Genomic DNA, 24,620 nt, shown 5'->3' with positions numbered 1-24,620 from the left:
TTTCATTCCATTCAATTCAATAGAAACACTTAAAAAAAAACTTGCACCCTCTCTAACACTTTGTCAAAGCAGGTAAATTAAAGTGTTTTGGCAAGTTTTGAGATTTGTATCCTAATTAACACTCAATAACAAGTTCTTGTTGTACTTCTTGACATCTGTGAGAGCAGGATAATTAGTAGGTCTGGATGCCGGTGTGATCATCTAAACCTAAAACTGTTTCGTTTTCAAGCTCAACATCCTGTTGAGATACCTCTTTTTCTCATCTTAATCTAAGGATAACACGCAAACTCTTTCCACTGAGGTTTGATTCGATCATTAAGCTAGCCTTTATAGCATCTCTGTGACCAGTGTGTTTTATTTTCATTTTATTTAATAAGTAAAAACTCTTCTCTGTCCATCCCCTTTAGCCTCTACGAGGCAAGAACACAGTTGATCTGATTGTCGACGGATCGGTGTTGGAGCTTCAGGACCTTTTAGACCCTTACCTTTACTGGCCTGTACGAGTCATCCAGAACGTTGGAGGGAGGCTCCGCCTGCGGTATGCTGGCCTCTCTGAAGAGTACCACGATCATGACACGTGGCTGTTCTATCTGGACGTCAGGCTCCGGCCCCTCGGCTGGGCCCAGGAAAACTGCCTGACCTTAGAACCGCCAACAGGTGAGAGTCTAATAAGTTTGCACTTTTTCACCTTTTACATTTTTATCTACAAGTAAATTATAACTTCCAGATACCAATTAATTATACTCATTGTTTTTGTTTTGTTTTTTGTTTTTGGGCATTTCTTCTCATCACAAATTATTATATTATCTATGCTGTGTGTCCTTGTTATTGTCTTGGTTAATACTTTGCTTCATAAAATGTCTTTAGAAAATGGGCTTGAACTACCTAAAGCCATTTAAAACATAAGATGTAAAGGTTCATGCTGACAAGGCGGTATGCTGGGTTTAAATGTTCGACCACCTGCTCGGAAAATAAGGAGACAAGTTAATCCTTAAAGGTTTAATATTTAAATCATCAAACGGTTTATAAGTTTTTTGTAAAGACAAAGTCATAAAGACAAATTATGATCTATAACTGTTGTCAAACAGTTGACTTTGTGTGTCTGTGTTTTTAAATTGAAGAAAAAAGTTGTTGAATTGAGAAAAAAATAATCTCATATCTGTCGCGCAGAGCTCAGGTCTACGAAGAGCACCTCCGACTGGCAGCAGGCTCTAGAGGATGCTCAGCTTGATGGACAGAAGAATCCATTACCTCTGGAGGTGTTCAAGGTGAGGCTCCGTGACCTGCAGGAAGATCAGGTCCAGGTGAACTATGGCTAATTTATGATATAAGGAAAGAATAGGAACTCTTTATTTTACATCTCCAGGAAGTTTTCTTACTTGGTACCAATTACAGAAAAAAAAGAAATGCTCTTAAAAGCCAATTAAATCTCAATAATTGTGTATTCAGTCATCCATTTATTCAACTGTTATTAAAAATCTGTGGAACTTTAACATTTTCATGTTCAGCTGACCCCCCCTCCTGCACCGAATAAAGCATTTAGTAGGAGGACGGGTGGATTAATTGGAACTGCAGCAGCTGAACTCTCTTCTTTCCACCGCATCATTTGAATATTTTCCATCTCCATTCACAAAAATATTTAAGGAATAATTTACTTTAGAGATGAAGAGCCAGAACAAATTATGATCAAACCAATCCAACTTATTCAAGGTTAAGAACTTTAGCGTTAAACTGTGCTTTTAATATGAGTCAATGCAAAAATGAAGTGTAATTTATTAATTGCATTCCTCTGTTTATGAGTGTAGCTGGAATGATTTTGTGTTGGATGACGTCCTCCTAATGCTGTGCTTGAGCACCTGCTGCATAGACACAGATGCCTGCAGCTAATGTTAGGTTTTGATAGAGCTCTGCACAAGTAAGAGGGTGCAGAAACTGAAATGAATCCAATACGGACATAACAGATGAGTAAAAGTGTGAAAGAAAAATCTTAGAAATAAGAGATTTAAATTACCAAAGCAGCCCACATGACACGGTCCTACCAACTGGAAAGGCTAGAATAAATAGAAGCCTGCTTACATTCAGTGAATAAGCATAGTAAAGGCAAAAAGTCACGGCATTACCTAAAACCTTCTTACATAATACAGTTTATTGTGTGTCATCACAAACAACAGAAAACACACCCTTCAAAGAAGATCTGAGTGTGTTTTCTTGTGAAACCAAGAAAGTACCGTGTGATACAGGATGTACTGATTACACTTTGAGTCAGTTGGAATAGAGAAGGTAAAAAAAACAAAGAAATACAGGAAACACAACCTTATCAACACCAAATTGAATGTAAAAAAGGTGTCATGGTGCTAGAAAAACAATGTGCGAGGCAAAAAACTATATTTAATTCATCACAATGATCGCCAGCAGCATGAATTAAGCCTCGCAGAATGCTTCATTCATTATAGGGCCACCCAGCTGGGTACTGAATACTCTTTGTGCTTTTGTGTGTTAGTGTGTGTGTGTGTGTGTGTGTGTGTGTGTGTGTGTGTGTGTGTGTGTGTGTGCGTGTGTGTGTGTATGTTTGAGTCGTGTGTGTTTGGTGTGTGTGTGAGCAAAAGTGAGCACATTTGTCTAAATAATCTTGACTTTACTGTGTCAGTGACCATGTAGAACCTGCCCAAGCACTCATTCAAGATGGGTATGAAGCTGGAGATGGTTTCTCCATGGGAGCAGCTCCAGATCTGCCCTGTTTCTGTCACAAAGGTGAGTCACGCAGAAAGGCTCTGAGAACAATGGCTTATCTAAAAAAAACAAAACAGAGCATTCGTCAGCTTCTGTTATTAGTGAAGCATTGGATTTTTTAAATGTTTTTCCATGGACGAGGCCTTCCTCTGCACCACTGGAATCAACTGGAACCTTTCTTAGATGTGAATTTGGGTTTTTTCTTCCTTTTTACACATTAATTAAAAATATTAATTGATTTTTGAGCAGTAAAACTACCAATCATTTGCACATTATTCTAACTATATAATACCGTTTTTGTAATGTATTTTATTAAATTGTTCCATGATGAACACATTTCTTCCTAATTTACTAAACACAAAGAAAAGCATCGTGCAGGGGGAAAGGAAAGCAGCTTAGATAGGACATACTGTGCTCAATGTTATGATTTTAAATTTTATAATTAGTTGGCCTTTATTGTTTCACAGGGTAGATCCAGCGGCTTAAAACACTGGCAGACTAGTGTGGCACAAGAATAATTGTACATTACCAAGGATGCCTTCATACTTGAAATCTTTTTTCTTTTAATTTGCTCTGTCTAAGCATTTAAAAGATGGAGAGTAAATTTGTCGTCTATAATCTCGTTTACACGTGTGTTGAAATCATTGTGTTAGGAAGAGATTAAATGTTCTCCCTCTGTTTACTCTTCAGGTCTACAATGAGTTCTACTTCCAGGTGATGTTGGATGACCTCTCTGCTGAAGCCAAGCCACACTTTGTGGTGTGTCATGCCAACTCTCCTGGCATCCTGCCTGTCCAGTGGTGTATGAAGAACGGTGTGAGTCTGGAGAGGCCTCGGGCCTACGAGGGCCAGGACTTTGACTGGGCTGACTACCTGAAGCAGAGCGGGACAGAAGCAGCTCCTGACGCCTGTTTTCCTGATGTAAGCATGGGGTGAAGAGATGTAAACTGGGACACTCCTGATGGTTCAGCCTATGTTTTGATGGGAGCGTGTTTAGTACAGAGGAAGCTGCTTTTCAGTAGGGTTCCTGCAAACATTTTAAAACCAAATTGAAGACCGAAACAACACAACACTTCAGGATAGTGGCAGCAGAGACAGAAGACACAATTGGTGCTGCTTTATGGTTTTATTCAAGTGTCATCTGCTTTAAATCCCACTGTCCCAACAAGCTCAGAGGTTTTTAACATATCTTGTAAGTTGCGATCTGAAGTGCAAAGCCATTGCCTGCACTTTCACTGCTGTAATTGTCTTTACCACCACTGTGCCCCACTGTCCCAATCACACAGTTTGGGAACAGAAGAAGCTTGCACCAATGAGCACCAGGCAGAAAATGCATGAAATGATCGAGAGCAGTGTCTGCCACTTTATTCTGTTCTGGTGAAGTTTAAAAAGCAAACCATATTTGCATTTGGATGATGCATGCAAAACATTCTGTACTTTCAATTCTTTCCCATTTATATCACTTTTAAAACTTGTTTTTAAATATTTATTTATGTTAGTACACTGTGAAAACAGCAGAAACACTCAAAGAATGAGCTGCGTTTTATCAGTGTTTTATTCTTTTTCAGGTTTACGTAACAGTTGACACTCTACAGTGAGACACATATTGTAAACAGGAACTTATTAGACCCATCTGACACTGTGTTACATGCAATGAGCCTACAAAATCCCTGTTACAGCACCTTGTTTGAAGTACTTCAAGTGGAAAATAAGGGTTAAATCAGTTTGAAGGTCTTGTAATCTGAACCTGGCTTCAGGTTACCTCAGGTTAGATCCCTGCTCTGAATGTAAAATAAGCCCTCTCTCTTCCCCTCGTGTGTGTGCGTTCAGACATGGCAGAGCAGAGACTTTGCCAAGGACATGTGGCTGGAGGCAGTGAACCCTCACCGACCGGCTGAGGTGTGTGTGGCTCAGGTCACACAGGTCAGAGGACGCCTGCTGTGGCTCCGACTGGAAGGTACATTCGTTTGTGTGTGAGTGTGTGCGTGCAGTGAGGATTAAGTGTCAGGGACTCCTGTTGTGTCCCAGAGTGAAGATGGGGTAGAGAAAGAAAACAGCAGTTTGTATATGTGTGACAGTTCCCTCACCCCTGCTTTCCCTCCGCTGTCTGCCCATCTCTAGGTGTGCCGAAGCCTCTGTCAGAGTGCATCGTGGATGTCGAGTCCATGGACATCTTCCCTGTCGGCTGGTGCGAGGCCAACGCTTACCCTCTGACCCCTCCAATCAAACCTGTCTGTACGTAGACACACAAATATACACAAATGTAAATTTGCCATGCAGTGACAGCTTAACACAAAGTCTCATTGATTCGTTCTGCAGGCCAGAAGCAGAAGAAGATAGCAGTGGTCCAGCCAGAGAAACAGTAAGAAGCACAACGTTAAACAAACTGAAAGTAAAACTGACTTTAGACTTTGTCCCAAAGACAGGCACAGTATCCGTGTTTTACATTCTTTTAATGGGTGACTCATCTGTTTGCATGGAAGTTTCCAAGAAAATGACCCTATTTCTTAGTTGATGTATCACCCTCTACGACTACTTTCAAATAGAAATACCACATGGAGTTACATTTTTATGTTTTAGTCCAGATTAGAGTGCAGAAGTATGGTGAAGCAGGGTGTGATTTATTTTTGGGGAGGGGGGGCTTTGCACACTCATGATGTCTGGTTCAAAAGGTGGGACTAGACAATCAATTGCTATGGATATCAGTAGCTGTGCCCATCTTTGATATACAGTTTATGTTTTTGAAGACGTGTGCTAGTATTTTTGGGAGACATTTTATGCTAATATTCAGATGGCTGAGAGTCCTCCTTCCCCCTAATAGTTAACTAGTAGATACAGTGTCTATTGTAGGAATTATACACAACCTATATTTACAAAAAAAAAAGACAAGACTTGGTTACCTTTTGCTGTATTTCAAAGTGCTCCAAAAGGAAACTATGAAGGTTTTCCTAGCCTCATTTATCAAACTGATCTGGCGCCCTCCATTTTCTCCTTGTATGCCTATTCCTCACTCATTAAACCTGCTCCTGAACATGGTTTTCAAGTGTTGGAAAACAGTTCAATTGCAGCTAAAAGTGAAACACTGACTGCATGTCTCTGTAACCCGAAGACCGCTGTTATTGGTTTAATTTCAGTGTGGTCAGAAAAATGGTATCATTTGTGGGTTTTTGGTTTCTGTCCTTTACCTGAAAGCCAAAGAAGATAAAAAAAAAATCAGTACACGTTTCTTCAGAGAAACCCTGAAGGTTTTTCTTTCTCTGTGTCACTCAAACCCGTTAATTGAAACTGTGGCTTTTTTTAGGGCAGAAATTGCTTTCCTGGGGCGCTGATTGATTTTTGTAGACGAATGGCATGTTATACTGTTTACTTGCGGGAGCAAGAGCGAGGGCGGCGGTCAGAGAGCAGGAGAAATATGAGGTCTTCAGCAGCACTTTGTCAGCTCTCTCATCTAACCACTAATCCCATTTCATACCTTTAGGAGAATCCTTTCATCGGTATCACTACATACACCCGCCTTCCAACACTCCTGTTTCTAATTCTGAAGCTGAAAGCGGTCGCTGTTGTGCCGATTGATTGAGTGAATTGACTTCTGTTTGCCGTTTGATTAGATCCCTTGGATAATTTTATTGATCAGCCTGACTGGATTGATTGCGTTTTTCCACAGGTTGGCTCGTTCCCAGCCTGTCGAGGCGAGTCCTGTCAACCACTGCCAGCCTGCCGCCTTGGATCCAGGTAATCAAAAGCCACGTTACACATGATATATCTGTGGTGATTAATGCTAATGAGCCGCTGTGGCGAGGATTAAAGGAAATCCCCGCTCTTTCTCCACTCTTAAGTCAGTCTGGATTTACACACTGATATACCTACTGCGCTCTGATGTGCTTTCCTCTGTTTCACTCAGCTCCACTTCAACACTTTAGTAAATTTTATTTACAAGTTGCTGAGTTTGAAAACAATGTGATGGAAGATGTGTGTCCTGTCACAGGTTCAGTCAGAGATGTTACTAAAGGAAGTTGAAGTAATTTTCTCCATCGTCTCTATATTTCATGCCATAAAGTTAATTATGGACTGTTTGATCTAAGCAGTTCTACCTTCTATATATACTTCATGTTAAAAGCTATCAGTGGCTCCAACTAGCAAAATTATATTACAACCTGTTGGCACTGTAAGGGATTTCCCCACTAGTTTGACTTATGAGAGTCCCTTCATGGCTGCTTTCCAGTGAAATGCATTACAGTTAAATTTAAGTTGTCACACTTAGAGTGAAGAAGAAGAGGAAGGAGAATCTCATAAGACAAAACTGAGGTTATATTTGTATTTGTTTCTAAAACGTTTAACCAGATACCAACTCTGGATGGTATTACCTGACCTGCACTAACACTGTGAGGAGCCTTTTTTTAACCAGGATATGTCCTTCAGTGCACACATTAACCAAATGCGTTTGACTGCTTTCTTTCAGTATTACTTAATAGAAACATCCTGTCTCAGAATCACGCTGAAAAAACAGTTCACGCATTTGTTACTTTCAGGCAGGAATATTGTAATTAATTATCACCTAAAAGCTCCCTGAAAAGCCTTCAGAAGAACTGAAACGCCGCAGCGAGAGTACTGACAGGAACTACAAAGAGGGCTCGTATTTCTTCCATGTTAGCTTGTCTTCATCGGCTCCCTGATAAATACAGAATTGAATTTAGAATCTCGATCACATAAAAAGTCCTGAGTGATAAGGCTTCTTCATATCTTAAACATCTTGTAGTACCAAATAGAGCGCTTGGCTTTCAGACTGCAGGCTTGCTTGTGGTTCCTAGAGTTACTAATAGTTATAGCTGTCACCAAATGCTGCTCACAGGGGATCGTCTGGTACTCTAATATTGTAGGTCTTTACCTTATAATATAAAGCACCTTGAAACTTGAGATTATGCTTCTTTAAGGTGTTTTTTTCTTTCCTCGGTTGAATGATAAAAACTGTTCCATACTCAGAGTTGGTGACATCACTTCTGTACTTGGTGATGCTGCATTTGTTTTATAGGATTAAAACAAAAATAGATTATTTAATTTAAATAATTTAATAAGTTTGTTTTTTGTTTTTAACAGAGCTTCAATGTATTTTCAAACACGTCTACCCAACGAGCAGGGTCGAAAATTCACCCCGCAGGAGCGCTTTCAATCTAGCTCAGTTCGCAGGAAAACTAGTAACCCTGAGGACACAAGCAGGGAATTTATCCAGACGATGTTATTGGCTCTAGTTAAAATCTGTGTTTTAACATGCATGGTGTTAATGAGTTACTGGGAACAGTAAACTACTTGAGACGTCCGTCAGCAATGACAGAAATACATCCTGAAGTAACCACTAAATTATGCATGTACTCCATAAATCATCATGCTTGTTCTCAGCTACATCCATGTCCACTGTCCATTATCAGCTGGTAATGATTAACAAGCATTGGCATCGATATGCTCATTTGTTCTCATTTACTGTATGAGAGCCACATTTTTACTTTATCAACTACTCCTAGTTGTTATCGTTGGTTGGAGCTACACGAATTTCCTTTTATTGTTTGTCTTCCATTTTCCCTGAAGTCAAAAGGGGAAAAAATATTTTTTATAAAAAGATCTTCCTTCTCACACTAATACGGTTTTTACATGTTAAGTAAATCAGTTTGTCTCTTTGATAAATTAATTACAGTAATCCCACAAAGAGAGATGCATTTTTAGCCTCTTCTGCTGTGGTTTTAACTGAATCAGTAATGTTAAAGAAATGTTTAACTCTACTTGAGAAAGCAAAAAGCAGCACAAGATGCAACTATGTTTTACAGTCACTAAGTTTCATTTCCTCCTCAGTAAACATCTTTTTTTCTCTCTCTCTTATAAAACCATATTCTAGATATGCACATGTAAAGAATGCTTTTACACAGGAAATCCCTATTTATCTCTAATGCATTAGAGAGCCGGAGCGTTTCTGTTCTACCCGCTGTTATTGTAGCTGCCCTGGGAGTACTATGTGTATGTTTGGCTTTTTATCAGCTGGAGCGAGAAGGTTACACCCACAAACAAAATCTTAGAGCCAGAACACAGCATTCTTTTGTGACCACATAAACTTTAATGTGCTTATAAAGCGAATCCTTAAAAATTACCTTTTCCTTTTTACAAATTGTCCTGTGACTCTAGTTTTCTTTTGCCTAACTTAAAGGGAATCTGCTCATTCCAGTTTTATGTTCTTTAATAAGAGTATCTGCGATTTTAAGTAATCTTTTAAATATCCTTATTTATACCTCCATTCATCCACCGTCTCAAACAAGCTGTTTTCTCTCCATTGAAGTATTTTTTCCTGATTGGCTGCCCCTCATAAACTTCACCTGTGCACCTGAGATGACCATATTAGGGATATCATCTCTATATGACATCACAGCAATTTAGAGCAGTCTGAACGGTGTGCTGTTAAGATATATATCAGCTTTACATAACTAAACATAACACATAACAAAGCTCAGGATAAACTGTTTATTTAGGAATGAAAACTAAAGCATAGACGGATATTTTCGGCCACATGTTCAACATCTCTAAAAAACTTAAAGCAGGTAATTTTTGTGAATTCAGATCTACCGTGCAATTGACAAATAAATGTGGGTGTCTTATTTTTCGTTTTCACTTGCCTCAGTGTCTGAAATAACTGAACTGAACTGGGGGTTTCCTCAACACCATTGCGCCCTAAGGGAAATTCACCTTGAAGCTGCGTCATTTCCAAATTTCAGTAAATGTAAAATATATCACCACGGCCAGCAGGATTGGAGCCAAAATTTAGAAAACAGTCAGGTAAAGTAGGTTTTTTTAAGAATGCCACTTAGCAATCTTTGGTGTATTTCTGGGTGCATTTCTGAAACCAAATAAACAGACATATCAGTAAATCTGAGAATAGATTTCACCAAAACACCACATCCTTCTCTCACATCCTCATTGTGTGGTTGGTTTTCTTTGGGAGCAGACACGTCTGTAAGCAACATGTATGTTCAAGCACAAAAAGAGCAAAGGGGTGGGGGTGGGCTGAACTGGGCATTGTTTCGAGGAGAACCTTGGTCCCTGGTTTAAAACCGCCCACTCGCTCATGCATATTCATCACCATATCTAATTACTATTCGCCCCTGGCAGTGCACCTCCAGGTGCAGACGGTTTTCAGGTGCTCCAGTAAGGCCAGAGTGCAGCATCGTTCATACGACTTCTTAGTTTGTTTCTTGGAGGCGGTGGAGGGTGGTGGAGTAGGGGGGGTCACATGAACAGGATGTACCCATGGCCCAGTTTGATTCTGCTCTCACCTATGTGCTGAAATGGTTAGTCACACACTAATGATCTACCGGAAAGTAGTAAGTAAGTAAAGAGCACCACAACCATTCATTTACTTTCATTTACAAAGGAGCTTTCTGTTTTCTTCCTTTGTCTTTTTTCTGGTTCAGAGTGGAAGAAAAGCATTGAGAAACAAAACCAGTAAAAAGTTGTTGGGTCATTTCCTTATACTGCCAATGCTCAATCAAACCACAAGGAAGTGTTTTGAGAGAGGTTCAACATTTAGTTTAAATGTCGTTTCATTATGCAACTATAATACTGAAAAAAATCATCTGTTATTATAATACTTACATAATCCAAACATACATGCAGGTAAATTCCTTCACTAAAAAATGAAGAATCACCAAGTCTGTCATTAAAAATATTTTAACTAGTTTGTTTAAAGGGAGGTTTTCTGTCTATCAAATGGTCAGAAATAACAAGAAAATGCAGAACTGACAAACCTGTGGACAAATTATGCATCAATGTTAGCTTCTAAAATTGCATTTAAAGAGAAACTGAAGCCGTTAATATGACTAACACCCTTGCATGGAAGTGACACACCAATTATTCAGTCAAACATCAAATGAGGTTTTGTATTTTAAGGAAACAAAACATGGGTTTGAAAGGAAGTTTGTAAACTCCAGTTCGGTGGACAGGGAAGACATTGGTTCACAGGAGTATCAAATATGAGCCGCTGTGTTTGGCCTGTCGAGTTTTGCCCATAATCCAGGTGAGGAAGTACTACTTCATACCAACTTATCGCAAAGATTGCAGTACTAACTGGCAAACAGAGACATGAACATGTTTCCTCTGTCTTTGCGTCATTGCACTGGTTACTGTAGAGTTTAGGATTAATCTAAAAATCCTTTTGTACAATTGCAGCTGCTTGCATGGGCTTGCCCCCCCCCCCCCCCCAATTATCTAACATGTTATAGTGTTTAATACCCCACGCAGAATGCTTTAAGCAAGCTGTCTGCCAGCTGGTAGTAGAGCCTCACTTAACAGTCTTTCATATGTCAACAAAAAAAAGCGCCTCTTCTCTTGAGCCTTTTACGTCTGCCTTTCCGTGAACATTGTAGGTTAGTTTACATTATTTTACAGCTATATTTTAATTTCCATCGTGCTTTCTTACTGTCCCATAGTTCTATTTTTTTCCTAATTCTTTATTGATTGCTGTGCAGCACTTTGGTCAACATCTGTTGTGCTTAAATGTGCTATATAATTAACTTAACTCGATTATATAAGTGGCTTTAGTCCGCCTAGGCTTGCTGCTGACTCTGCAAGTTGATTTGCAACCATGGCCACACATACAGAGAAACGTTTGTTCCTATTGGAGAATAATTTTCTTTCAACCTGACATTTTCCACCAGGAATAATGAGATGTTGTGACCCATGGCTACTTAAAGAAAAATCCGAAAACTAAGTGTAATCTGTTTACTCTGAAAGCTTCCTTGTACGCTTGTGCAATCTCTTCTGTTTCTCTTTGATTTTCCAAATGCGATGTTGGTTTCAGTTTTGTCCAGAATATTTGTTTCAATGTTTTATTTATGGCTTCAAAATTTGTAAGAGAGATATTATTTGGACTATGCCAGTATTACATGTAGCATATTTATTTCCCATAGTGGTGAACATCCATTTTTCCTTCTTTTCTTCTGTCCTAGGTTCAGCTAATGGAAGATACTGCTGCTCCAAGATTTTTGTCAACCACCGCTGTTTCTCAGGACCCTACCTCAACAAGGGACGCATCGCAGAGCTGCCGCAGGCTGTCGGACCTGGAAAATGCACACTGGTCCTCAAAGAGGTGGGCTGATGTCAAAAACAGGTGGGGGGGAGGTTATATAGAGGAGCAGGTTTAATCAAAGGGTTGCACACTTTCAAAGGGAGAGGTGGGCCAGCAGAAATTGACAGAGGGAGGAGGTAAGAGACGGAGGCCGAGACAGCGATGTCTTGTTAACCACCTGCCGTTTCCCAGCAGCACCTTCATTTTAATGTGAGGAGCTGTCAGTCAGCAGTGTTTACTGTTATACACCGCCACCACCATTTGGGAAAACAGCCTTTTAATTTCTCTAGAGACTGTGTGCGCTCGTGCACTTTGTGCAGGTGTGAGAATGTAGCTTTCTCCACAGTTTTTTGTGATCTGTATCTTTTCTTTCACTTTCGCTTGGATCCTCATTCGTGTTTGTTCACTTTTGTCTTGAGCTGTTCACATCAAGCAGGAGTTTATTTGTCTTTTTCTTTGTTCTGTTTTTGCTTCCAGCTGCTGAGCATGCTGATCAACGCTGCCTACAAGCCTGGACGAGTATTGAAGGAGCTGCAGGAGCTGGAGGATCAGAGCTGGGACTGCCAAGAGGAGACCCTCAAAGCCAAGTGAGGGGAAAGGAAAATACAAAACAAAAAATGGCTGGGGAACAACAATGAACATGTTCTTTTCTCATTTCATTTGCTCCACTCCTGTTTTGGTCATGGGCCATTGAATTTCATAATAAATCATCACTATCTTTCCTAAAAGGGCCCTGTGTCCCTCCCCCTCCTCTCGTTTCCTGCGAGGCCATTTTCCCTGCCCCTCTTTGAATTTTTTATGTTGTTTTTTGTTGCTGCAGTATTTGTGTAAGGTCTGCATTTTCATCCACTGCTGGCTGCACAGAGCCAAATTATTCCACAGCTTCAGGCTGCGTGCTCGGTGTTTTCTAATCGAAAACGGCCCCATTTTTTCCGTCCGAAACGAGAAAGAATCAGGCAGTCATGAGTCTGAGTGAGTCACCTGTGCTGGCCCGCAGAGCACAGTGATCACATTCACGCACGAGTGTTTTGACAACTCGCCAGAGGATTTACTTTTAATTTTCTGGGGCATCTACCACCCAGAGAGCCAATTTATTTCTGACTCCAAAGTGGAGAAGGTTCAGTACGCAATTGAGTTCAATTAAGCAAGAGCAAAAACAAGTTGACAGAGAGTACATATTTCTCATTAATTAATGGATCTTGTTCCTGTTTGGTTGTAATTTTCTTCAGATTGTTACTTAAAATTGAGGTCCTGATGGAGCACATCTCAGGGTCACTGTGTGAATTAACTCTCATGGCGTGTCATAATCATTACAGGGCTTTTTTAAATAACTTGGCATGATTTCATAGATTATATTAGTGTTTAAAACATAAGAAAATACATTGTTAAGTAAAGTTTATATCACAAATGTTGCAGAATATCTGCAGCTTTTAAGCTATTGCAGATTTGCAGCTTTTATAGTTTTTATTTTTATTTTTCAGTTTTCAGTTGATAATCAGTAAAAATCAGACATTTTAAGGTGTTAATGTGGAGAATAGTTCCTTGTGGGCAGCAGTCTGTTCATTCCTACAAGTTCTAAGAGCAGAGTTAATGCTGATCCATAAAAATAAATTAGTAAGACAAACATAGTTAATAACTAAAAGTAACTGAATAAATTGAATTGACTGACTTAGTATTAACTGATTTGACCGTAGTTGCTGACTGCTGGTGCATTATGTTAGTTTGAGAACTCTAAAAGCAGAAGAAAGAGAAAATCAGTATTTTGTTTGTGTGTTTTTGTTTCGTTTTGTTTGCTTCTTCTGCTCCTTGACTACCACAAGCCGCGTTCTCCTTTCATTAGGACTGCCTCATGTAAGTGAAAATTGTATCTATGAAAATTATTATGAGTTAGACGCACTGCTCTGGAATTCCCCTCATCTAACCTCCCCTCAGAGCCAACAATGGGCTATAGTACCAGATAAACACGCATGTGTCTCATTTAATGATTAATGATTAAACAAAGAGATCAGATAAACTCTGCTGCATGTTTAGAAACCTTTAAGTCATCCTGTCCTGTCAGAATTAACATATCAGCATTGCATTTTCTAAGGGTATAATACTTAATTTAACTATTTTATTTTCTATTAGGGCTTTAACTTGATTTTGATTTTCCTTAACAGTTGCAAATTAAATGATTAGTCATTCAGTCTATGACATGAAAAATTCCTTTTCTGATTTCTGTAAGCACGTTTATGTTACACAACAGAATGTATTGAAAGAAATTTATCGATACAACTAATTGAAATGTGACTTTGTTGATGTGTTTTGGTTTAAAATCAAACTAAACTGCTGTTTCACTAATGATTTATTATTGGATTTTAACCTATTAACCTCCAAAAAAAAGAAAGTAGCACAGACCAACATTAGTTTGTAGGTCATTATATTTTTTTCTTGCCAGCAGCTCCGCTCTCTTTGCCCGACCTTAGCCATTATGTGGGATATTGCCAAATTGACCCTTCATCTCACTCCGTTCTCCTGAATCGGCCTAATCAACCGAACAGTCTGAAGTCATGCGGGCTGTCGTAAAACTGCCCGTTTTTCACATCCTTGCTGTGCAAGCAATCATCATTCACCTATGAGTGCTTTGATGGATCACAGATGGTTTAATTAGCCATTGTCCTCATAAATAAAAGTAATTCTTCACTGACAATGTCCCTCTGTCTTTCCTTTCCATCCTCCCACACACAGATATAAAGGAAAAACGTATCGTTCCACCATACGGATTGTCCGCCTAGCAGACCAGATCCCAGATTTCTGCCGTAAAGTGTGTGTGAAACTACAGTGCTGCCCGAACCTCTTCAGCCCCATCCTCGTTACTGACAAGTGCCCAGAGAACTGCTCCGTCCAAACAAAAACCAAATACAGTGAGTCTCTGTAATTATACGCATCACTTCCTGCGCCACAGCTATAAAGGAGACCCAAATCAAAGCTTGTGATGCTGCAGAGTGTATAATTGCCCTGGATGAGTGGCTAAGTTTTGTTTTGGGTGCATTGTTTTCAACATCTGCTCTGCGCCCACAGCCTATTACTATGGGAAGAAGAGGAAGCTATCCAAGCCCACTGCAGGAGAGGAGACAGCAGAGGGAGAGCTGGCCAAGCCGACGCGCCGCAGGAAGAAGAGGAAAGCTATCTTTGTGCAGAAGAAAAGACGCTCCTCTGCTGTGGACTACACTCCCGCTGGCTCCCCGCAGGTTAGAAAACACCTCACTTCTTCACTTCTGCCTCAGTCTTTTATTTTGTCTCTCATAACAAGTGTCCTGTGCACTGTGACACAGCAGCAGGTACACTCACAACAAAGTGCACAGTGTATAAATTATAAACAAAATCACATGTGAATATAGAAAATGCGGGGTAAAAGAGGAGCTTCTCATGCAGGTGCCTTATCCAGATATATCCACTGCTGGGCACTGAGTTATTTATTGTAGCTAAAAATAGCCACACATCTGGCACAGAAAGGTTGCAGTCAATCACATTATAGTTGTTCATTTAATATGCAGATGCCACAGAAGTATCGTCTTCAGGCATCAAGTCTGCATTTGTGTGAGTTTTAAAGCGTATTATATGACTACCTCACAGGTTAAGGCCTCAGTTAGCTTTAGCATATTAACACAGGGATAAGGTCAGTTTTCAGTGAAAGCAGGCATGAGTTCATTCTCTAGTTTTAACAGCCTACACAGGCATTGCATTCAGTGCATTATATAGTGGACCTCTGAACCATGATGTCTAGGCTCCTCCTGGAATATTTTTATATGAAACTGTGCAAAGTATGGGAGTCTAGCTAGACTGCCTCAAGTGGCCATAAGAGGAGCTACAGGTTTTTGTTTTGGTTTGGTTCAAGTCATCTTGAATTTTTCAAGATGGCTGCAAAGTGGTGAGATTTGCTTCTAGAAAGGCTTTGGTTGTACTACAACATGGCGCCGTGGCAACAAGGAGCTTTTGAGTCACCATAGCAATGAAAGAAAACCAGCACAAAAAGAAACATTCCACCTGAGACTGCTAACATCATCAGTTTCAACAAGACTCGTGCCTGCTGGATTAAATGAAGAGTCGCAGAACTCTGACTTAAACAGACTCTCATCATGCCCGTCCTCGCTCTGGGTTTCATCTTGGGTTTGGTCATCACAAAATCTGTAAGAAAACTCACGCAGCTGTTCCTCAAAGAAGAAGACGAGGCAAGCAGAGATGAGGAAATCACTCCAGGACCTTCTGGTGCCGTTGTCCAGCAACGTCCTCCTGATCCAACAACAATCAACAACCACGTCCGGCAGAGACACCAGAGCAGCTTTACGTTCAGCCTGAATGTTGGGTTGAGCACAAATACTGGTCAGCCAATCACATTGGACTAAATAAACATGTGATGATTGATATGCTCAATATTGTGTGATATATTTATCAATAACATCAGTAATTTGCAAAACTACTTTTCTGTTTTTAAAAGCTTTTCACAATTGTCTGAGACATTTCTGTTGAATATTACTCCTCATGGCTTTTGCATGATGAAGTGAGACAATACCATCGTTACATTTGTCACAGCAGAATGAAATGGCTGATTTAGGTCATTTTTTGTCCTGGTTAAACAGATTTAGAGTAAACAAAGAAAGGAGGTCTGACAAATATACATTCACTACGAACAGCACTTATTTTGAAGCCACTTATAATAAAGAGAGTGCCATAACTTTAATTTCAGAGGTTATGTGGACACCTATATGAGCTTCACAACATTTTGCATGTAGGCCGGGGCGTAACTTCCCGTCACTGGAGTCCTTCAAGAAACTTCTCAGAACTCGCGTATTAAGCAAAGCCTTTGACCTCTAGCCTTTTTTTGTTTATTTATACTCTTTTGTAAAGCGTCCTTGGGTTTCTTGAAAGGCGTTACACAAATCTAAGTTATTAAGTATAACACAATGCTACACGCTCACAGTTTCAGAGCGTTACGGCTTCATTAAGTGCTTAATCCAGACCACTGTACAAATGCCATAGTAATCTTATGTTATCGGTACAGGAAGAGTATAAACTGGCATGACTTTTTTACTACAATCATGAGTGGAAAGGTAAAATATAATGTCCACAGCACAGCTGAAAGGTTCCTGCACCTCTGCTATGGGTAAGCATCAACACAGCTGAAAGAGTATTTGCTTACATGCTTCCTGTTTCGGGTTTTAATGGGCTCTTTCGGGGCAAGGATCTTTAGCATTTCTGAAAACTCGCATGGATTTCTATTCTGGATCCCTTGAGTGCCATACCTCCTCCTCACGTAATGTCTGTTGCCATTTAAATGTAAATATGATTATCTGGAGGCCACAGCCTAGAACAATGCTAAGCATGCAGCGCCTCAGCAGAGAGAGAGACAACCTTTGGATTTGCATCAATCAGGCGGCAATCGAGCAGCATTCTGACAGCCTTTGAGTCCTGAATTAATAGAAATTCCTGTGTCCTGTCAACAAAAGACAGTTTTATTATTCATTATGTCTTTTGTCATTTGTCACAAAGGATTTAAGACACATTTATCACCATATTTGTTTTATGACTAAATGATCAGTGTTTATCACTCATATTAGAGGCCAGTCCAGCTGATATTTAGAGAAATGGGAAAATCTACTTTTATTAAAAGTGTATATAAGCACTTAATCCGCCTTTTAATACGCCCACTGTGCAGTCTGGATGAATGAAACAATAGAAGACACGCAGAACCTTTCACACCATAGAAAGCAAGTCAGGATTGGAATAAACTGTAATTATTTTAAAAGGCTCTGTTAATTTCAGTGTGCACTTGTCTCTCTTCATGCGCTCCCGCTCTGTTTATGAAAAACAAACTGTCACTCTGTGGCTAGAAAACATAATAATAAAAATTCATGAGGGTGAGATGTCCTTGTCACTGCTGCTGTGGTTAAAAAAACAAAAACAAACATTTCAGAAAACTTTTAGTCACATTTTGTTTGTGTTACACCTTTTTGTGCAGGTTGAGTTATTTACAGGTGAATAAAGAGGTGGTATTACGAATAAATAGATTTTAGATAAATAGATTTTTAAAAGTGATCACTTAAAATATTAACACATACTGTAGAATAGAAAGTAAAAAAGCAACATAAAAGTTAAAAGAAGGCCCTGAGAGATTTTAGTTTGTGTCTTAATTTATATTCATATACTACGTGTGAATATGCTGCAGACCGCTATATGACAGGGATAAAAAGACAAAATCTGACCATTCATCTTCCGGTTAAATAAGGGGAGAATAGTTGATAAGATTATAATAAATATATTATTATGACTGTTAAAGATGACCAAAAACAACAGATTTAACATTAACAGTTCTGATGACGATACAAAATTAAATATAAAATAAATACTGACCTGAAAGTCAGGCTGAAAGATAGATTCGTCTGGAAAAATATTAGACTTGTGCAACAACATAAATACATTTCAAGACACGTAACAACAGACTTCTGTACTAACAGTGATTACAGGAAATTATCGCATTCTTAAATTTTGGTCGTCTGCACTTGGGCAGTGTTGCTGAGTTGTTAGCAGGAGGGCAGTACAACCTGGCGTGTTGGATAATAAAAAGCTGCATTAGTGTAGCTGTGGTGTTCGCACAATAAAATTTTGTGGCAAGCGTACCCCACTGTGCCTTTGAACCGGTAACTAAAATGAAATCTGTTTCTTCTGTTCTTCAGCTAAAAGCAGGAGAAGTTTCCATTTCTTGCATCATAAATACGTCTCCCAGATTGCTGTCTGTGTCACTTTTAAACCACAGGAATATGTTTTTAACACCAGTGAATGAGCAGGTAGCATCTTCTATGTGACTGTATTATGATCAATTGACCTCAGCACTCTTTATTACAAGAAGACTTTTTAAATGTTGCAGATTCCTCCTTAAAATCCACAGTGAAACTCAACAAGCCAGTTTAGCAGGGAGTTAAGGTCTGCTTTAAATCAGAGAAAGCCCAGATGGACAGATAATCCAGAATAACTGGGAGTATTCTAGCAATAAAGTCAATAAATTCAACATATCCAACTAACATTACATGAAACCTACTGTGGTAATCACTTAGGTTCAAATGTGGCCCAAACAGGTTTTGGAGCACCTAACCTCAGAAAATATTACCAGTGTATTACCAGGCAACAAGCATAGCCCTGAAAAAACTGAAACAACAAAAAAAAAGAATGAGCTTCATTGGTCACAAGTTATGAAGTAAAAAGTGCAATTTTTAGCTTTTTAACCCCAAAATCGTATCCTCCAGCACTCCTACAATACTCCAAGTGTTTATACCAGAAGTTTGGAACACTGCATTGCTTGTCAACAAACAACATAAAAGTAGTGTAAATATACCTGCATAATATTCAAAATTTCTGGTTTACTAATAATAAAGAATTCACGTGGCAACATTTTATTGCAGTGGCTGGCTGAGGTTAATCTAGTCTTACCTGTTTTATGTACTTGTGTCTATAGGAAAGCATGATAACCCAAACCCCAAATTTACCAAGTTACCTTCCTCATTACATTAAAAAAACCACACATTCATGTGGCCTCAACAAGGATGGCGGTTGCTGGGAGGGAGGGAATCGTTAGGCTGAAAGTATAGTTTATGCGTGAGGTGGTTCAGCAACATTGTGGAGTTTTACTGGCCGGACTGGTTGGAAGATTGTTTCAGTCCTAAAGAGAAACACAAAGTGATTGAATAGATAACCCGCTCATGTTAATGATCGTTTCTGTGCTCTGGCATCTGTGAGGAGTGGCTTCTTTTCTCTGTGTTATATCACTGCAGACTGACATGTAACCAATTACATGTAACCAGATTAGCAGATCTATCAAATCATTTATACTATTAACGAATTTTTTGCATGAAAAGCTGTTTTTATCTCAGTCAGCTACAGTCGTAATATTTAATAGATATTTCTGTCTACATTTAAATTGACGTAGCAGCTTCTGGTTAACGTAAAAGCCTCTGCTTTGTCTGTGTAAACAAGAAACTCTGAGTACATGAGTTTTGGCTAATGTCATTAAAAGAAACTTCAGATTTCAGTCCAGCTCAAATGTTTCCTCTACTGTTACACCAGTGCGTTTCAGCCTTTTCTAACAACATTTTACCAAAATGATCCCAACAAAATGCTGTGAAAACATTTAGGAGGCATAAACATTCAAGTTCGGCTTTTGTAAGGAGCTTTTGTGCTGATGTTCAAATTAAAAATTTCTGTATTTACTGTTTATCCACAGCTTTTTTACAATTCTTTTGCTTTTAATTATTCCACAACTCTCATTTGACTGGTAAATTGAATAAATTGCTAAACTTGGTGAATAAACATTGAGGCAAACCTTTCTGCATGATATGCATGATTTCTGGGACAACTGTGAACAACTGAGCGCCTCTCTAACTCCCTTCTTTCTCCCCTCTCCAGGACAGTGATGAGGGAGAGGAGGATGAAGAGATGGCGTTGCAGTCGGGCAGCGAGGGCACCAGCTCGGAACCTCGCGAGGACCACACAGACACCTCATCGGTGGAGGTGACCAGCAGCCGTCCTCGCCGGGCCACGGCGCTGCGCAGGGCCGTCAGCGCGGGAAACCCGGCACTCGGCCCGGCACTCAGCCCGGAGGCTCCCGCAGGTCGCAGGAGGTCAACTCGCTCGCTGTCTGCGTACAACCAGAACAGCAAGTACCAGCCCGCCAAAGGACAAGACATGCAGGTAAAGCAGAAAGGCTACAAAACAGGTTCCCCATACTCTTTATGACAAGCAAGTTTACTGATATTAATGCATCATATTTTTGAAACACTTAATTATATGTAAAAGTAATAGTGTCGAGAGGAGAGTAAAACAGCTCCATCACGAGCTTCTACACCAGAAAAAATCAACGATGGGGGGATTTATCACATCAGGATTTTGCATCATGATTTATCCTATCCACACTGAAATAGTTGAGTGATTAACATAACCCAGAGCAGTGTGTGCTACCCTCTAGTTCACAGTGTGCCTTTTATGTGCAACTTCAGGTGGAGGAGGAGGAAGGTCAGCTGGTTTTGGACAGAAACCCTCTGGAGTGGAGCGTAGATGAAGTCGTCCAGTTCATTAACTCTACCGACTGCGCATCTCTGGCTGGCATTTTCCAGGAGCAGGTAAACAAAAAACAAAAACACAATTACTGTTAGGTATACATGTCAATGAAAGTGTTGCTTGTTTGATAAATAGGGGCTGAAGGTGCAGAATAAAGTAACTAAATTTCAGGGGTTGAGCAAAAATGTAGCATTAGAGAAATCATAGATATTTTTAGACAGAGCCCCTGTTTTCAACTGTCTGTGTACAAACTCTTCTATAAATTGTTTTAATATATTTTTCTTGATGGCCCAGTGTTTGGTTAGATACAGTGTTTGCCTCACTGATTGGTTTAGGTGGCAACAATGTGGGTTTTTTATTAGTTTATTTTAGAGTGATTAACTCGACTGACTTCAGCTTGTGTGTCTCTCCTTGGACTGTGTGTGTAGAAGGAGGGGAGGGGCTGTCTTTACACACAGAGTAGATAAACACACACAGAGAAACACCTCAGTGTAACCAAGACAGTAAAAGCCAGCAGAGACTCTCACATATTACACTGAACACAGACGTGATAAATAACATGTGTGGATATTATATTTTTAACCCCTTATTTGTTTCTGTGAGGTGCAGTGGGTACCAGCTTTTCTCAGGCAGATATTTATCCAGCTACAAATGACATCTTCTTCGAGCGGTCGATTATTTTCTGCTTTTTTGGGGGAATAAAATTGTTTACTTCATATTACTGCACATTTTAATTGGTTTAGAAAATAAAGAACAAAAAGAGAATTAATAATACAAAAATGTGTGAAATCAAGATTTAAGCCTTTTAAAAAACCATTAGTAACATTTCTTGTTTTGTTACTTAGAGACTTTTTGTAAGGTTATTATAGTAATTTAAACATGTTTTAGTTAACTCAAATGGAAATAAAACCTAGCCTAAATAGTCTAAAGTGAAATGAGATTGTGTACTTACAAACAGAATGAGTTTTGTTTAGTCTGGTGATTTGGTCACATTTGTCAAGAAAACCAGCCAATGAAGGCTTTGCTCAGTGTGTTGAGATTAGAATGGCAATGTTATTAAATGTGTCGAGTGCTTTCATTATCATATTTTATTAGAGCTTTGTTTTGAACTTTTCAACTTAGAATCTAACAAATACTTTATATAAATACACTAAAAATAAAAAAAAACTCATCCTTAGACTGTTTGAAACTAAACTGAAGCTCTAATTTTGTATAAAACGCCCTCTGCAAGCAGCTTTTTTTGAGGTGAAGTACATTACAGGAGTTTAAGCTGAAAGCTTCAAACCCTGAATATTTCTGTTTAACTTGTGTGCAGGACATCGATGGTCAGGCCCTGCTGCTGCTGACTCTGCCCACAGTCCAGGAGTGTATGGACTTGAAGCTCGGGCCTGCCATCAAGCTGTGTCACCAGATCGAGCGTGTCAAAGTTGCCTTCTACAAACAGTACGCCAACTGATGGAGGAGCAGCGACAGGAGCAAGCCTGGAAATGTTGGATTACGTGGATTTCCAAATTATTTTGGCAGTCGGTTACTTTGGATAAGCACACACCGAGGGACAGCAGGAGGATGTTTCCAGATGAGAAGCTGAAGGATTAATTTCTGGGATACTATCTGTGTGAAAATGATATGCAGTACCCACGAAAAACAAAAAAACTTCCTTACTGTCGACTCCGGCAGAACCGAACACACTGAGCTGATCTGTGTGCTCTACTGATCTGTGAAGAAGCTGAGGACTTGTTTTTTTTTCTCTTACTTTTCATTTCCATTTGATTTGTCATAGAGGAGCATCATAGCAATTAAGTTTTAAAAATTATAATCATGAAGAGTTTTCCCTTTTTTTCTGTGTGGCATAATCGGTTCAGAAAATATAATCGGAAAGTATTTAACAAACCAAGAATTAATATATTTGGAATATTTATTGTTACCCTTATTTATAAGGAGTGATTATCCATTTGGATTTTTGAGGAAAAAAATTGGAGATGTATATCACAATGTACGTATTAGCTAATCTTTATTGAAAACGGGAAACTATGGTATGAATTTATTCAGTTCAAATAAGCATCCCATGTGTTTGAGAGAAGAACACACTGGAATAGTCTTACTCTCTTCTCATTGTTACAGTCACATGAATCAATCATGGAAGCTATTTTGTGTCCATCTATGCAATTCTGTTGCAGATATTTTTGATAAGTAAGAAAATAAATTTCTATTGATTTTTATCTGTTTTTCTTGTGCTTCGCTTTTCAGTTCAAACACTAATAAACATAAACTGAAGGTTCCTGACAGCATGACATATTCACCTGGTATAAATGTATTTCACTCCACTTTTGCTTTTAGAACTTAATTGTATTTTTTATGGAACAAATTCACAGAGGTGCTGGAAATTTTCCTCAGAGATTTTGGTCCATGTTGATATGATAGCATCACCCAGCTGCTGCACATCCATGATGGGACTCTCCTGAACCACTAAATCCCTAAGGAGCTCTATTCGAGATCTGATGACTGTGGAGGCCATTAGAGCAGAGGTCTCAAAGCTTTTTTGCGCCACGGACCGGTTTATGTCCGACAATATTTTCCTGGACCGGCCTTTAAGGTGTCGCGGATAAATACAGCAAAATAAAACCAGTGCCGGTACCTAAAAAAAGAAGATTTATTCATAACACACGGGAAAAGACCCAGGGAAACAAAGTTAACGATAAAAACGATTAAAAAAATACGTCTAAAAACCGGTAAAAACTCTTAAATCCATAAATTTCACACCTGAGCGTCAGCTCTCGTGGCCCGGTACCAAACGACTCACGGACCGATACCGGTCCGGGGCCCGGGGGTTGGGTACCGCTGCATTAGAGTACAGTGGACTCACTGTCATGTTCAGGAGAACAGTTTAAGATGATTTGAGCTTTGTGACATGGTGCACGAGTACACTGTGGTAATAAACAAATAGACAGTCAAATTCTGAACCTGCCTGAATGTAGCAGCAGAAATCAGAAGTCGCTATTGGATGGTCTTGTTTTTGTGAGTGTGTGTGAACATTTTAGGCTGGGCAGCACTTGGTGTGTCTTCTGCTGCAACATTCGTTGTGTTGTGCATTTAGAGATACTCTTCTGCATACTTTGGTTATAGCTCCTCCATACTGTCCTCAACAAACTGAGACGTCCTCCAGCATGGTGCACTGAGATTGATTTCCATGTTATAGACCAAAGGACAAATGAGACGAGGAGGCACAAATCACAGAAATGAGAAAAGCCTCCTGTCTCAGAGGATAAAGTAAGGTGCTACAACAAAGCCCTGTATAATATAAATGAGGATTATTTTGAACTTTGAATAAATAAAGCGACGCAAAAGTGACTCTAGTAGAGTCCAAGAATAGAAACTATGGAGATGGAAATAAACACAATAGACATTTAAAAAAACACACAAAAAAAAAAAAAGAAGTAGTTTTCACACATGATAGTTTACATGTAAAATGTTTGTTACTACAAGGTGCTGTCTGAGTGGAGTACAGGAGGCAGGACACATGGTTGGTTATCCACCTCCCACATGGGCACAGTTGGACTTTATACAGATTTTGCACTAGGCAGCTGGGAGGTTGAAGACCGCCTATATCCAAACCACATTCGGCTCAGCTGCTTAGAAACAATTTCCAGATTGTAACTCAAGGTCACTTGCTAGTTTTATGAGAAGCCTCTTTAAAGATGACTTA

The 24,620-nt window shown here is 39.4% G+C and overlaps 1 protein-coding gene across 1 annotated transcript in view; it reads left to right on the top strand.

The window, feature by feature from the left end:
- sfmbt2 (Scm like with four mbt domains 2) overlaps positions 1 to 23,136 on the top strand; it is a 61,091-nt gene extending 37,955 nt beyond the window's left edge. Inside the window, exons 6-20 of the mRNA XM_042220137.1 lie at positions 408 to 657; positions 1,171 to 1,268; positions 2,659 to 2,751; positions 3,421 to 3,651; positions 4,561 to 4,687; positions 4,852 to 4,965; positions 5,050 to 5,092; positions 6,395 to 6,462; positions 11,712 to 11,851; positions 12,308 to 12,417; positions 14,558 to 14,733; positions 14,891 to 15,060; positions 20,267 to 20,551; positions 20,857 to 20,979; positions 22,233 to 23,136. Coding sequence (XP_042076071.1) covers positions 408 to 657; positions 1,171 to 1,268; positions 2,659 to 2,751; positions 3,421 to 3,651; positions 4,561 to 4,687; positions 4,852 to 4,965; positions 5,050 to 5,092; positions 6,395 to 6,462; positions 11,712 to 11,851; positions 12,308 to 12,417; positions 14,558 to 14,733; positions 14,891 to 15,060; positions 20,267 to 20,551; positions 20,857 to 20,979; positions 22,233 to 22,373 — 2,169 coding nt within the window. The 3' untranslated portion in view covers positions 22,374 to 23,136. The remainder of the gene's footprint in view (positions 1 to 407; positions 658 to 1,170; positions 1,269 to 2,658; positions 2,752 to 3,420; positions 3,652 to 4,560; positions 4,688 to 4,851; positions 4,966 to 5,049; positions 5,093 to 6,394; positions 6,463 to 11,711; positions 11,852 to 12,307; positions 12,418 to 14,557; positions 14,734 to 14,890; positions 15,061 to 20,266; positions 20,552 to 20,856; positions 20,980 to 22,232) is intronic.
- The last annotated feature ends 1,484 nt before the right edge of the window (positions 23,137 to 24,620 follow it).

The sequence above is a fragment of the Haplochromis burtoni genome, unplaced genomic scaffold (genome assembly GCF_018398535.1).
Source record: "Haplochromis burtoni strain Fernald_Lab_line unplaced genomic scaffold, NCSU_Asbu1 Contig_44, whole genome shotgun sequence".
In the NCBI taxonomy this organism is placed as follows: Eukaryota; Metazoa; Chordata; class Actinopteri; order Cichliformes; family Cichlidae; genus Haplochromis; species Haplochromis burtoni.
The sequence above is the reverse complement of the archived record's forward strand: the minus strand, read 5'-3'. Positions and strand labels throughout refer to the sequence as shown.